This window comes from Lepidochelys olivacea, assembly GCF_965140295.1.
Source record: "Lepidochelys olivacea isolate rLepOli2 genome assembly, chromosome: 3".
NCBI lineage: Eukaryota > Metazoa > Chordata > Testudines > Cheloniidae > Lepidochelys > Lepidochelys olivacea.
This window is the reverse complement of record NC_140413.1, coordinates 146,103,792-146,120,160: the sequence shown is the minus strand read 5'-3', so window position 1 is coordinate 146,120,160 and position 16,369 is coordinate 146,103,792. Positions and strand designations below refer to the sequence as shown.

The 16,369-nt window shown below is 39.0% G+C and overlaps 1 protein-coding gene and 1 long non-coding RNA gene across 2 annotated transcripts in view; one reads left to right on the top strand and one right to left on the bottom strand.

Annotated features, from left to right (window-relative positions):
- LOC311518186 (visual pigment-like receptor peropsin) overlaps positions 1-8,121 on the bottom strand; it is a gene marked incomplete at both ends in the record, with an annotated part of 45,606 nt that extends 37,485 nt beyond the window's left edge. Inside the window, one exon of the mRNA XM_084623747.1 lies at positions 8,001-8,121. Within this exon, the coding sequence (XP_084479873.1) occupies positions 8,001-8,121 (121 nt within the window). The remainder of the gene's footprint in view (positions 1-8,000) is intronic.
- Positions 1-12,620, top strand: part of LOC311518187 — a 109,958-nt gene extending 97,338 nt beyond the window's left edge. The window contains exons 4-6 of the long non-coding RNA XR_014710915.1: positions 7,581-7,686; positions 11,660-11,772; positions 12,559-12,620. This is a non-coding gene — a long non-coding RNA (uncharacterized lncRNA). The remainder of the gene's footprint in view (positions 1-7,580; positions 7,687-11,659; positions 11,773-12,558) is intronic.
- Positions 12,621-16,369: the final 3,749 nt, after the last annotated feature.

The window sequence follows — 16,369 nt, the reverse complement described above, 5'->3', positions numbered from 1 at the left end:
AGCCACAGGTGTAGGGAGTTGATTTTACTAGAAGCAAGCAGACAAGCTTTCTCTGCTGCGTCGAACATTTGAGATGTGTGAAGTGGCTTGCAATTTGAATGTGTTAATGTACTGAGCAACAAACTGAAGGGAAGTTATTCTAATTACATCAAATTCTAAGGCAAGCAGTGACACCCTCATAAAAATACTCCAGAAACAAGCGCCATCTGGTGTTTTTGCATGTAACAGCAAAGAATTCCCGCTACCAAGGATCTGTTAAAATTGTATACATTACCAGACCATTGAGCATGCAACACTGAACCCTGTATCATCATTGATGTGCCTTTTTAAAGTCACAGACTATTATGTACATAAACCAATACAAACAGTTTAGTTTACAAAACAATTTAGAAGAGGATCAATAAAGGACAAAATGCAATATAGTGAAAAAGAAAAGCGAGGGCTTCACCATCTGTGACATTGGGGGGAATTCCCCCCAATTGCTTTGCAGATGGCACATATATCAGGATAGATCACATTTGAGGAAAGAGCATGGAAAGAAACATCTGGTACATGAACAACTAAGAGGTACTTGTATTCCCGTGTGGTGAGTCAATAAAATAGTGGATAAAGGAGAACCAGTTGACATAATTTATTTCAACTTTCAAAAGGCCGTTCACAAATGCCCTCACAAGAGGCTACTTAAAAAAACAGAGGAGTCCTGGAGTGAGGGGCAAAGCTCTGCAATAGATCAGAAACTGGCTAAGAGTGAGAAAATAAAGAGGAATTTGCTAGTGATCAATATAAATCAGAAGTTAGGAACTGTAGAAAATTGATAAAGGAAGCAAAGTGACATCAGAAGAAATCTATGGCCGGTCTCTCAGGAGGATGTCAAACAGAGCTACTAAAGTTACACATTTTTAAATCAGCAGGTTAAGATAATTTACATCCAAGAGTTTTAAAAGAGCTAGCTAAGGAGCTCATAATTTTCAAAAAGTTTTGGAGCACTGGAGAAGTTCCAGAAGACTGGAAGAAAGCTAATGTATCAATTTTTTAGAAGGGTAAACACAATGACTCAGGAAATTATAGACCTGTTAGCCTGACATTGATTCCAGGGAAGATAATGGAGCAGCTGATATGGGACTTGATTAATAAAGAATTAAAGGAAGGTAAAATGTAATTAATGCAAATCAACATGAGTTTATGGAAATAGGTCCCGTCAAACTAACTTGACACCCTTTTTTGATGAGATTTCAAGTACAGTTGATGAAAGTAGTGTTGATGTAATATACTTAGACTTCTATAAAGAGTTTGATTTGGTACCATACAACATTTTGATTAAAAAACTAGAATGATATAAAATTAACAAGGCATACATTAAATGGATTAAAAACTGGCTAACTGATAGAGCTCAACATGTAACTGTAAACAGAGAATCATCTTTGAACAGGTGTATTTCCAGTGCGGTCGCATAGGGCTCAGTTCTTGGCTCTATGCTATTTAACATTTTTATCAATGATCTAGAAGAAAACATGAAATCATCACTGATAAAGTTTTTAGACGACAAAAAACTGGGGAACTGGTAAATAATTAAGAGGACAGATCACTGATTCAGAGCACTCAGATTTCCTGGAAAACTAGGCACAAGCAAACAACATGTGTTTTAATATGGCTAAATATAAATGTAGGAACAAAAATTTAGGCTACACGTACAGGATAGGGGGATCTATCCTGGGAAGCAGTGACTCTGAAAAAGATTGTTTGCCAGAGGCTGAGAATGGGTGACAGGGGATGGATCACTTAACAATTACCGGTTCTGTTCATCCCCTCTGAAGCACCTGTCGGAAGACAGGATACTGGGCTAGATGGACCATTGATCTGACCCAGTATGGCCATTTTATGTTCTTACATGGGGGGCATGGTGGATAATCAGCAGACCATGAGGTCCCAGTGTGACACTGTGGCCAAAAGAGCTAATGCAATCAAAGGATGTATAAACAGGGGTCTCTCAAGTAGGAGTAGAGGTTATTTTACCTCTATATTTTGCACTGCTGCAACCACTGCTGGAATAAGATGTCCATTTCTGGTGCCTACAATTTAAGACGGATGTTGATAAATTGAAGAGAGTTCAGAGAAGAGCCAAGAGAATGATTAAAGAATTAGAAAACATGCCCTATAATGATAGATTCAAAGAGCTCAATCTATTTGTCTTAAAGAGAAGGTTAAGGGGTGACTTGCTTACAATCTATAAGTCTCTACATAGGGAACAAATATTTAATAATGGACTCTTCAGTCTAGCAGAGAATGGTGTAACACAATCCAATGGCTGGAAGCTGAAGCTAGACAAATTAAGTTGAGATTGGATGCTTGAGAGATATGCTTTAGGAAGTATTCTGAGGAACTTCTATGGCCTGCGCTATATAAGAGTTCAGACTAGATGCTCTTCTGGCCTTGGAATCTATGAATCTTCAAAAAGGCCAACATTTTACGCTAGCCTAGATCAAAATGGCAGCATTTTAAAAATAGTTTACTTTTGCTGCCATGTATGTGACACTCCAGTAAGCATTAATCAGGTCTCTAAAGCTGCTCATAACTTGATGTCAGCATTATTCTGGCAATGACAATCTGTTCTGAGGATGTCATGTTTGTGCTATCTTTCATTCACTGACTGAACTCAATCTGCTGCGGGAGAGTTTTGTTGATGCTCTTATTGAAATAAACCAGAACATCCTGTCACACTCATCACACATCCTGATTCAGATTGCTCTTTGCTGGAGCAAGCTGCATAATAAAACAAAAGCTAACAAACAACAAATAAATAAAATCATCCTCAACCTCTTTACTGCAGACATAACAAACTTGGAAACAAAGCTGGGACAGATGGTGGTGTGGTTTTTTTTTTTTTTAGAAAAAACATGAGATTGCATTTGTGAAAAGAAAGGAGAACACTGTCAGGGTCTCTGAAAGACATCAGAAAAACAACAACATAGTCACGCTTCCTAGATTGCAAGCTCTTGGGAGCAGATTTCACACTTGGCTATCATATCTTCCGGTGGCAGTCTTCATGCCAAGCCAGAACAGAACACCTCCTCCTCTACCCTTAGACTTCTCAACACCCAGACTGGGACTATTGCGGTCCCCTTATTTATGAAAAACTGTGTAGGAGTAGAGTTAGCAAATTCATATTGCAACCCATCAATATGGCACTATAAACACAGACAGCGCACCAGTTGGAACTAGTGGGGGAAAGACAGTAAAAGTGAAGTGTCAGGCTCAGCTGGCAAAATTGACACTACTGTTATCAGAGGCAAATGACCTGCTGTTTGGGGCAGAAATTGGATTGGGTAGCTAAATTTGGAGAGGCCATGAATTAAGACAAATTACTGATGCACTAGAGGAATTGTGTACTAAATATGCCCTTTTGTTCATGACAAGAAAGAAGCAAAACTGTAGGTTACAGGGAATGCTACTCTAAAATTCTGCTCAGGTAGACTACGGCCTTATACACTGAGAGACTTTATGAATCATTGGCTCAAGGAACAGGAATAGAAAGAGAAAATCTCCCATGTGGCTCAGAATGGTTCTGAGTATGCTACATTTATAAGAATGCCATGGAATGAGGTTATGCTCCAATTGTATTGTAATTCATTGCGGTTTTGCCTGTATAAACAGGACCAAGTCAATTTAAGGGTACCGTGCTATAGCCCTGCTTTTTTCAATCATAGGTTAAATGGCATTGTTTTTGTGTTTGGAAGTAGTCCTTTCTAGAGGTCAGAACACAATTATTTTTATTTTTTTTTCTGACTATGCTTTTCCACGATTATAGATTGCTTTTTGTTTGGATTTTGTTGTTGAGGAAGGAGACGGCTTACAAACAAACATATTGGAAGAGGTTTGCCCAAGAAGTAAAATTAAAACACATTGTTTAAAAATGATCTAGGATAGGAATGGCAGAGTTGTCATTAAAAACTATTCCAGATCCGAAAAGTTTCTAACCTGCTTTTCACCCTACCCTTTCATGTTTAAGATCAAGATTAAGATTAAGGTCCTATTTTCAGGAATTGGTTTGTTTGTTAATTTTCTCTGGGGTTTGAATTTTTGTGTAGTTGTTTTGTTTTGAGGGGTTTTTCTGTGGGAAGGACAGGTCAAAGAAATAGGTCTTACATTTTGTTTTGACTGTGTGGAGATTACATGGATATGCTGATTACAGCGGAGTTAATAAAATAGGAAAACTTGAAAATATATTCGTATCAAATTGTCTAAAACATTTTGGGTCCATTTGAAACAATATTTTGGGGGTTTTCATTTTTTTTTTCTGATTTTGGTTGACTGAACATTTATTTTTTCAAATTTTTCATTTTGATTCAGTCTTTAAGGCATTTTTCAGCCTTTTTTTTTTTTGGTTTTGTTTTCTTGAAAAAATTGGCCACATTTGAATTTGAAATGTCATTTTGAAACAAAAGTCAAGTTTAGAACTCATTTGAAAAAAAATCAGTTTTTTCCTCAGCCAAAACTATTTGTCAAATTCTACCTGAATTTGCAAGTAGATCTAGAGTACCAAAAAATGCACTTTTTGAAAAAAAAATCTGTTGAAAATAATTCATCCAGCTCTATTGTGATATCTCCTGCGAAGAAAGAATGCGTCCCTAAGTACAGTATTTGGAGTGCTGAAGTCCCTCAAATATGTATGTGGTAAAAAAAAAAAGTCCCACAAATATGTATGTGGATAATTAACCACAAACTTTATTGAAATCTCAGGATTCAAGCGAGTAGGACACCTTCTTTAGCAGGTGCCAAAGTACAACAACTGTCTTTCACAGGCACCATATTAGCAGGATATTCTATATAAACATGATACTTGTTCTGGGTTATTGCTAATTCAGATGATCTCTTATGGCTGCCTGCTGTAAGCCAGACACCTGAGTATAATACATATACACTGAATGATCTTCCTTCCAGAGCAAGCTTTGCTCCTTGAAAGCCCTTATGAGCAAAAAGTGACAATGTAAAAAATAACACCTCCTTATACCACAGCCCTGCTTCCTGGGTAGAATTACTTGTATCGTCTGACTTTACTGACATAAATACTACGGTTAACATTGCAGAACAAAGTCAATACAGCTATGGGAAAGTGAGGTAGAGTATCTCCTGTTTGTTACATCATCAACAGAATGTATAATTAAGTTCCAAATGGAAAATTGTACATATCATTTGCACTTGACCAACACCTCTAAGACACCTCAGTTGGACAAGTTTTACTGGTGATTATACCTGAGCTAGAGTGAATAGGGCTGCCAATTATGAAACTTCTCTACTTATAAACGTGGGGTATCTGCAGTGGAGCAATTGAGAGCTAACAAACATGGAAACCTTTCCTGCCATATTTAAGGAGTCGGTTATCATAGTAGGACCACATTTTAAAAAAGTACAGGGCAAAAAGCAATAGAGAAACTTGGTTATGAGTAGAGTTTAGGCCTTAAAGCAAGAAGTTAGATGAAATGTAGCTCTGAATCCAAAGCTTGGGAATGTTTGAATCTAGTGTGTTGATTCGTACCTCTGTCTAATTTCAAATAAACATAAGAATTCATTGGTCCTGTAATATATATAATAGAAGTGCACTAGAAATGTGAAAATGTTTAAATATGCATATGGATGAGATGCTAGCGAGTAGAACTGGCAAGGAAATAATTTTTTTAAGGGAATAAAGAGTAACAGAATACATTTTTTTTAATTGGCATCAAAAAAATTTCTTCACACATTTCCAGGTTTTGACTGAAACCAGCATTTTTTGGTTCTCAGCAATCCTAGAAACAAACCATTGTGGCCAAAAAACTGAAATGTTCAGCTTTATGTATACCTCATCTTCACCCCATACCCCCCAAAATAGTAAGAAATTCACATTTACCTCAGAAATATCTGTTTTAACAAAAACGGCATTTTTCATTTAAAAATATTTTGAATGAAAAATTTCAATCGTCTCTACTAGCTAATCATTTGTGAGACTTTGAGGTGGTCCACAGGATCAGTAGGAATAATGTCTGCTTGGGAAATTACTAGCTTTTCCAGCAATAAAACAAATCAGAATGTATTCACTACTGAAGTTAACAGTGAGTGTACTAGAGCCTTCAGATTCACAAATCAAGGATTGATTTGTCCCAATATGTCAACCAGCTCTAAGCATACTGAGAAATTTCCCAAAAGAGAATATTTGTAAAAGAAAGGGAAAACTCTTTTTATTATTCTTCAGTGTATCATTTTTATTTCTTTAGCGAAACCTGCAGCATCAAACTGCTGGGGAGGAGTCTGGTGGGTACAAGTAATCATTGTATCCCAATACAATACATTGTATCCCAATAACTGTATCCCATTCTCAGCAGGGCTAATCAGTTAAAAGCTGATTTTGAACCACTGAAGTCAGTGTGTGTTTTGTCATTGACGTCAACAAACACAGGATCAAGCCCTAACTGAGAGTACTCCTTTTCTTTTTGCGGATACAGACTAACACGGCTGCTACTCTGAAACCTGTTCTAGTGTGGTTCATTCAGTAGTTGATTGTAGGGCTGTGTGCTTTCTAGGCTGCTGCAGGCACGTGTATGGAAGTGTGCACATAGGTCTGGGATAAATCAGAACATCTCTACTTCCTCTTGACCACATTATTTTTATTCAGCTTCCTCATAAAGTGGCTGCCATTTTTTTCCAACTTTTTTCTGGACCGTCTTATTCTTTATGCCAACTGCATTATGTCTGCTATTTTTGTTGGTAAAGATGCCAGTCTCATATAGATATAAGGAAAGGCCTTCAAGCCCCTTCATCATGGCTGTGTGGTTTCCTTTATAAGTATCAGGTGGTGGTTTGCAGCTGCTGGTGGTACTGAGGGGGAATACATGATAAGCTTAGAAAAAGAAAAGCTTATGTAGCGTGATTATTTAATTTACAAGCCTGTTTCTCAATGGTTGTACTCAGGAACTATTTCTATGTACATTTACATTGGTATGGAGTTCTCATTATGTGCAACGTCTTCTATATGCCGTTTCATTTCTTTATCATTTATAAACATAGATAGCTTGATTAGATAGAATCAATATAAAGCTAGGACGTGATTGTGACATTCTCTAGAAAACAGTTACCTTTTGATATTGTTTCATATGAAGTCAGAAAAATAAATGGCTATTTTGATTTTCTTTGTCAACTGGTACATCTACATTCTTCGAAATTTCATAAAGTCTGCCTATAGAACATCAGATACTGTAATTCACCATCATCCTGCACTGAGTTTGCTGTAAATTACAATACAGTACTTAATCAAAAAAATGTCTTAGGAACAAAATGAGTTAATACGAGGTTCCATTTTCAATCACTTTTAATCTGAGTGTATAATAACTGCTTTGCAATGTAATCTGAATATCAAGTTTTTAGACTTATGCACATATTATTGTAACTACTGATAGTAATAATTTAGTACTTAAAGGAATTTTTAATAGACTCAGATCAAGAAAGTTTCCTCTAAATGTATATAAAATATTAGATGGAAGAATTTTACAAACAAATATAAAATACAATGATAGAATTCTATTTCATTTAACTGAATGTATTCGTTTTAGAAGCTGAACTATTTGATGAACACAATCTGAATACGAACTTCAATAAGCAGAAGCTAGAAGCAGAGAACACGAATTGAATGCCATTGGGATATTTTGAGAAAACAAGGTAATGTCATATTTTTCTGCACAAGATATTTTATTTTTGCCCACATCTTAAACGAACCTTAGTTAAAGAAATAACTTGGACTATAATATCATATCCTTTTGCCCCCAATAAAAATGTTTGCATTTAAAATAAAATAAAATGAAACAAAACACTAGCTCCCCCTTTTTTTTTTTTTGAAAGAACTTTCTGAAGAAAAATTGCAGTTTATGATATCTTGTTCCTTTGTGGATGAACACCATAGGAATCCCTTTGAACTTTAGTCCAAACTTAAAAGGAGTTTCATTTCATAAGCCATTCAGAGATACAGTACATACCTAAAGCCAGTAGGTAGAAGCCTATAATAGTCTCTCCTTGTTCTGAGACAGGAGCCTCTTTGTTCAGAAAGGTGATGTTGTTGTTCCTCCATGGTGCCTGTGGAGAAAATTGGAGAGACATTTTCAGGCAAAGCCCGTGACCCAGAAGTTGTCCTTTCGCCCCCCCTGCTTAGTCTCAAATGCCCAGTAAAAGAAAATGGTCTCTGGCTTTCTTAAACTTCTGCTCCTTGCATTCTAGGAAGCAGCGCACTGAGGCTGAAACTAAACAGGGAAATCTCAAGAGACAAGAAAGAGCTTTGCAGCCCTCTGACCTGTTCTTATTTTCTAATCCTATCTATTAATACACCTCATGAATCTGTGACCAGACCAAGGCAGCAGATTTCCTTATATCCCTGGTGCTGCTAAATGCAGAAGTCTTTAGTGACTGGAGAGAGTATATTAGACAAAGTGATGATCATTCTTTAAAATACAACTATGTGTCATATAATATAATAACCCTAAGGATATATATACACAAACATGCATGCACGAGTGTATATATTATTGTACAAATACCATAATGCACCTGCTCTGCCCTCACTGAAGACAATGAGGATTACCATTGAATTCAAATGAAGAAGGTTCAGGCCCATATTTTATGAGGAGAAATATATTTTATGGATGCATTTTACTGCATTCTATGAGCTACCTAAGAGTCTCCTGAAAATTGTCACTGAATAATACTGTGCTCCACCACTGGTCCATTTGCTCGATTGCACTAAAAATCATCAGTTTCACTTTGTAGAAATTGCGAGCTAAAGCTTTGGAACAAAGGTTTAGAATCTGGGCAGATGATGTAGTTTCAAGGTGGATGTGCATGTTGATTTCTGAGCAGAAGCCTCCAGTATAGTGGCTAGTGAGCCCTGTCATTTGATGGGGGATTCCATGTCAGGTTACCAGGGCCAGGCAAGAAAGTTCAGACTCTCACCAGTGTGTCTGTGTATCCCACCTAAACTCTCTGAATGTTACTTCTGGTAGATTTATTGTGGGCCACATTAGCCCCAGTGTGTAATAACCTAACTCATCAGTTTTATTCTCATATAGCAGAGGAAATCAGTTTGCTTCAATGCAAATACAGTTGTTTCACAGGCAGGGCTGCTGTTAATTAGAAAAAAAACATCATTTTCTTTCTGTTTTGTAGGCAATATGAAATAGCATGGGTCTGATTTTCAGAGTGCTGAGCACTTGCAGCTTCCACCAGAATTGGAGATGCACTGTGCAGCAGAAAAATGAGATTTCCCTCATTTTGAAAGCAGCCACTGCATGTGATTTCAGGGGCTCACCATTTGTTTTATTTAGTCTTCACTGAAGATACAGTCTTCTAATGATTATTAGTTCTTTTGGATGCATTGGCCCAATTATAGGCTGGATTCTGATATCAGTTATGCTGGATTAACTCCCTGGAACCAATGGAATTACTTCAGATTTTCATCAGTGCAACAGAGATCAGAATCTGCCCCCACATTTAGCTCTACCCAACTCCCTGCTATGAGATAACTACTTATAATACCGCCCCGTATGTGACTGATGTCTTATCTACAGCAGGGGTGGACATTAGGTGCCTAAATACCTTTCTGAATCTCTTGTTAGGTTTCTTTTTTTCACACTGGTATAGAAAGCCCACGTAGCTGCATCTGTGCACATCCCTAGCACAGATACATTGCACTGATGTAAACTGAGATGTGCACTGGTGCAGTTCACACCAGTTTCAAACTGGGTTAAACCACAGTGGTGCAAGTCACAGTTTTTGTTGCTGCGGCATGTCTGCACTAAGGGCTTGCACCAGTACCGGAGACCCCAATGTAAAGATTGTTTGAGCCTTCAGCTTGGACTTCAGCTTTCAAAAGTTAAACTTCATCCTTACTGAAAAGGAGATGCTGCATTGTGGATCCTGGGTGTGATGAGCACTAGAAAGAGGAAAGCCCATTTCACTACAGAGGTGGTTTACTGGGATGGTACAGTCAGCCCAATGCCTACCACAAACCAAGCTATTATTTTAAAAAAAAAAAAAGCCCAGATCAAGCATGTCCTTGGCTCCATGAGTGAGTTTGTCTCATCTCCTTTGGTGCAAAAACTCTCTGGGCCGTTCCCCTAATGATCCTAGCCTTGCACTGATTAAGAGAGTCCTGCTCAGCACTTACTAGCAGGTAATCCCAGCCTGCTTTGCTTCTTAGAGGGCTAACAGGCTTTTCTCCTCAGGCCTATTAATACAACATATAAATACATAAAGTCATACCCTTTATAGACGTTCAGCATCATCAAGATACAGCATTACATACCCATTCTAATCCCTCTGTGCAGGGATTAGAATGCTGAAAAAGCCAAAATCCAAATAATTGTGAAGAAACCCAGGTTTTTCCCTCTCAGGGACTCCAAACAGCTAACCTACCCCACTTGGGCCACTCCCCAGAGGAAGAAGCTTGTTCCTACATGCCTCAGTCTCAGGCAGCAGACCAGCCTCAGGCAGCTGTACTTGGTGAAAGGTAGACAAATATTTACTTGCAAATTTCTCTTAATCAGTTATTTGTTTTTATCTCTGCTGCTGCAGACTAATACCTTACTTCAGGCTTTTCCTTCATTTGTCATTAAGCCTGTCATCCTGAGGGGGAAAAGAAAATAAAGAGGATAATAATAAAAGATGTTGCAGCATCTTAGAAGAGGCAGAGGAAGATACATCGATTTTTGTCCGCATGTAGGCAATCCCCTATCCATATCTGCTAGGGGGGAGGGGAGAGAGGGCACCCACATAGACTCAATTCATCCTGTTTCAGACACAATAGAATAGGTTTAGCCAAAGCCAATTCCTGTATCAGAAAGTGGGATTCTTGCTCTCTCCTTAATGCATGTCTCTGAAATGACTTCAACCCCTGGGCCAAGATTTTCAAAGATAGGCACCTACATCCATTTAGGCATCTAAATAAATGGCCTGATTTCCACAAGTGCTGAACACCTACCAGCTCCCATTGACTTCAGTGGGAGCTGCAGGGTTCACGTCCCAGGTTCATTTAGCATATGGTGACTCTGTCCCAAGTACCGAAACACAGTGCTGCAAACACTGCAGCAAAATGAATCGAGACCTGAATTATACAGGTATTCAAAACCCCTACGGCAGGGGTGGCCAACCTGAGCCTGAGAAGGAGCCAGAATTTACCAATGTGCATTGCCAAAGAGCCACAGTAACACGCCAGTAGCCCCCCATTAGCACCCCGCTCCCAGAGCCTTCCATCCACCAGCAGCCCCACTGATCAGCACCTCCCGCTCCCTCCCCGCACCTTCCGATCAGCTGTTTCATGGCATGCAGGAGGTTCTTGGGGGGAGGTAGAGGAATGAGGGCAAGGCAGTCTCAGGGGAGGGGGTGGGAAGGGGTGGAGTGGGGGCAGAGCCAGGGGTTGAGCAGTGAGCACCCCCCGGCACATTGGAAAGTTGGTGCCTGTTGCTCCGGCCCCGGAGTCGGTGCCTATACCAGGAGCCGCATATTAACTTCTGAAGAGCCGCATGTGGCTCCGGAGCCACAGGTTGGCCACCCCTGGCCTACAGTTTACTCTAATGGCCAAAGTACTGGGTGACCATGGCCACTTCCCCATGCCTTAAGTTCTCATTATATGTTATCCCCTCCACAGCAACCAGTGAGGCAGCCCTGACTTCCTCCATCTTCTCTCCACCACAGTTGAGCTAACTAGTGATACTAGCAGTGGCTTGTCTTCCATAGCCTTTGCACTTACCTGTGGACAAGGTAATTATGCTCAATCCCTGTGTATGAGTAAAAAGATTCTTTTGCCCTCAGCTCTCCTGTGCAACTATGCACGCAATCTTATTAGCCACTAGACTGTAAGCTATTGCAGACATATTTCAGTAAGAACAGAACCTGTTCCCACTGATGTTAATGGTCATTTTTTCCACTGATTTCAATTGGAGCTGGATCAATCACTATCCCTAAATCTTCTATTTGAAGAGCTTGCCCCATGGAATCAACAAAGCCAGCAGTAGCTGGCTTTGGTAGACATCAAATAAAAGAGAGTTAGATTCACTGCCACCTATTATTCCACATGTAAACTAGGTACATTTTGTTTGGGACTTTAAGAAATCTGTAGCCAGAGGTACAGTACAGAGGTCTCTATGCTAAATCATTTATGAAGATGCGGAACATCACCAGTCCCAGTACAGAGCCCTGGGGGACACTGTTATTCCCCCCTCTTCATTATGAAAACTGATAATTTATTCCTACTCTTTGTTTCCTGTGCTTTAACCAGATAGTTGTCTATGACAGGCCTTTCCCTCTTATCCCATGACTACTGTGTTTGCTTAAGAGCTAATTGTGAGGGACCTTCTCACAGGCTTTTTGAACATCCAAATATATCCACTGGATCACCCTTGTCCACGTTTTTTGCCCCCTTCAAAGAATTCTAATATATTGGCGAGGTATGATTTCCCTTTACAAAAGCAATGTTGACTCTTCCCCAGCAAATCATATTCATTTATGTGTCCGATAATTCTGGGTTTGTTTTTTTTTTAACTATAGTTTCAACCAATTTGCCTGGTACTGAAGTTAGATTTACTGGACTGAAATTGCCAAGATCACCACTGGAGCCTTTTTGAAAGCCTCCAGTCATCTGGTACAGAAGGTGATTTAAGTGATGTATGCTGATTTATGTTATAGCCTCAGGATTGATTTCCATCTGAATTATAGAATTCTTTGTCAGTACTTGTATATAATAAAGAGAGAAAGCCTCTTCTCGGAGTAGAGAGCATAGTAGAATTCTTCCTGGTCTAGCATCATTGTTACTGTCTTTTCCAAGTCCTCACGTTTTGCAGTGAGGGACTGTAGTTTGCTGTCCTTCAGTTTCCTCCATAAGCTCTGTGGTGGTATTTACTGCCAAGGTCATGCTCTTTGGCAAACGCTCACACTGTGTTTCATATGTCACCAATTCCAGCCTTTTATTCTTTTCAAGGAGCACATGTTGCTTCAGTGGTGATCAAATTACCAACCACACCCAAATTGTCATCATGTGGATTTGCTAATCTTACGAAGTGCCCTGGAGAGATTAGAACAGTGGGGATGCTGGCAATGAGACAATTTTAAAAAGAAAAATAAAACACCGTTGTGGAGTGGAGGAATCCATGTGTGTTCACGTGTGATGATGTTTGGGTGGGAAGGCATGTGAGTTGAGATTGATGTGGATGTAGACGGTGGTTTAACTGCTGATTTCCTTGATGTTAGTGTCTGTGTTGATGCAGTTGAATCCCCTGAACTGTAAAATAATTTCTGGGGCCCAGAATTTAAGTGAATCTCATTTCTAGGTATTATTCTCTAAGGAAATATTTATTTAGATCCACTACAAAATATCTCTCACTGAATGTCCAAGTGCCAAGGTGGTTCACTGACTTGCCTAGGGCACTGATCCATGTGGTAGGCGGCAGTTCTCCTTCCAGAATATTTAAATTATGAGATGGTAATTCTATGTTTAGTGATAATCCTTTGGAATGAAGGAAGCATGATCTCTGTTTACAAAGGTTTTTACTTCTGAGTCTGGGAAGATGTGTATTGTATTCCTTTTTGTTTCAGTTGTGAGTGCTTTAGGCCATAATGCTGCTGAATTTCTACTGAAAAGTCTGGATCAGACTATTACTATGACAACTCCTAAATGTCCATGGCATGGTTAATATCTTCAGCATGATGTCATAGTCTAACACTTTCACAGTAATTGAGTTTGGGGTGATGAAGTGCCTTGGGGTCTTGTTGGAACACCACCGCATGCACCCTTTTGATACTGAGGGCGAAGACTCCAGTGTAAGAGGTCTTACAAGATTTTTTCTGCATTTTGCTGAATCATTTTTCTGTGTTTTCAGCAAGGCCTTAGATCCCAACAATGGCCAATGACTTTCAGACAACAGGACAGTAATGAAACAGAAGTGAGTCCTAAGTGCAGGCAGTTAATCTCCTTCTGGAAGGCATTTAATCCCTTCATTTCCAGTAAAGGGAGTCCAACTGCTCTGGCGTTTATCAGACTACACATTAATCTCCCAAAGAGGTGGCGGGAATGGGAAGGGTAAGTCAAAAAGGTTTCACATCCACCCTCCTCTTAGTCTCCCTTCATGGTGTATAAATTGCATCCTCCTGCTGCCATGTCCACCCAATGCAGAGACCTGCTGAGAGCTAAGGGGGTTTTTACTTTCCAAACCTTTCCTCTTAGAGTCTCATTGCTTTTACATCATGAATAAGGGAATAAAATCAATCTTGATCTCTTAGCAGGATAATACTTCACCCTAACCCAGTGTAGTAAAGCAGAAATAATGTCAGAAAAACCAATTTTTCAAAAATGAAAGGGCCTGAAGCTCAGTATAAATTCTAAATGCTGAGGGCCATATGCTGCTGCTCTTACTCAATAGGAGCAGTGTCTTATTCTGCAAGTAAAGCGATTGACTTATCCTGGCATGGGGCAAAACTGATTTTGATTCTTTCAACCATAATGTGAAATTGATCTTCATAGGGCTACTTGCAGAAGAAGATACTACACAATCTAAGGGTGGCAGAACCTGAGCCTCTAGTGCACACACAATAGGCTTCAAAGGCACATTGCAACAAACACCGTCGTCAGTCACACCAGTGCAAATCTGGAGTATGTGTGGATTTACATTGCTGTAAATAAAAGCAGGATTTGGACCATTCACTGCACAATTAAGAGAATTTTAGAGAATCTAGCAGAAGCTGGTCACTCAAATTCTGTACATAGGGTACACATCTTATAAGTAATTAATTTGCCTGACAAGCTGGAAAATGCCAGCACTTAAGGGTTAAATTAGTACTCATTATTACCACCGGTAGATCAAGACAGATTTTTGAAGTGAACAATAATCTCTGCCCGCCCAGATTTATGACAGGCTAATAAAGCACTTTTTTATGGATGTTCTAAATCAGCCAAAGTTCTCTGAGGTAGCATGCAAAACTGACTTACGAAGGATGTAAACCAACAGGTAGCTTCTCTTTGAGATGCTAAAAATGTGCAAGAAACTTTTAATCACTATCCAACTCTCTAAACTGTTTTACTGACAATATCCCATCACAACAAGCCACATATCAATGTGCTATTCACTGACCTCAGAGACAATCTCGCATTAGTAAACTATAGTACATTAGTTCAGTACATCATAGTGAAATATCATAAAAAACTATAATTTATGCAAGTGGTTTGTGATGTTGTATAACGTCTAACCAGCATCTGATTTCCCTGAGGTACACTAAATAATTCGGACATTGCCAGGGGAAGGGATTTGCCAAGAAAACTTGCTAGTGTCTGGCAAGATTATATACAAATGGCACCTGGCAGTTGAATCAAAGGGGTTGGAGGAAAAGATATGCCAAAGAAAAAGGTTAAAATCAAATAGAAGCAGGTATATTCTTTAGCACTGATTTGTCACATAAAAGGCCACTGAAAATATGTGGGAATTGATAGCAAGTTCTACTGAATTTTGCTCCAGATTTTGTGGGGACTTTTTAAATGTATAAATCTGTGGGGATTTTTAAAGCAAATTCAATAAATATACACTAAAATGTATTGGAAAACTATTTACATTTTTAATGGATATTTTAAAATAGAATATACTTATATACTTATTTCACCCAGTCCTGGCTGTTTTCCTTTCTATAGAGCTACTTCTGATCTGCACTGCTGAGAGACTAAAATCACATCCAGTGTTTGCCTATTAAACAGGGTAATGAAAACAACCTGGATAAAATTTACAGCTCAAAGAAATGTTTGAATTTAACCCTACACTATGTGCCCACTCTGACAGCACATCATGAATCCAAAACACATGATATCCATAGCACCAACTCATATTTCAGCCCTCCTGTCCATTTTCTTCTCAGTTTTATCTAAGAAAATGAATACTTAACATTGTTTAAATCAATTATTGTAACATCTGCTTCAGCTGTCATGATTTAAACTGAGTTATAGCCTCTTTCGGATCCTTCTGCTCCTCAGTTTCCTCTTTATTCTCTTTAGCCTTGAAATTAAATGTTCTCCTGAAGCACTGCACCATGCAGTTAGATAAAGTTGGTAAATTGCTGGTTGAAGTAAGGCTTGTCTTTACGGATTGACACAACAGAGTCATAATATTAAAATAAATAAGCTCTTATGAGATCTTGCTTGTAAATCACTGTGTATGGACACAGGAGCCTTTGCAGCTTCAGGTAAAGGCTAGGTCAATACTGAAGGAGAGCTAGTTAAAAAAATGAAACATCAAAGGGAAAATTCACTCTTGTGCTGAGTGCCTGACCAAGGCCCTGTGCACCATTTAACTCCCGCTGAAATTATAACACAGGCCTGTGC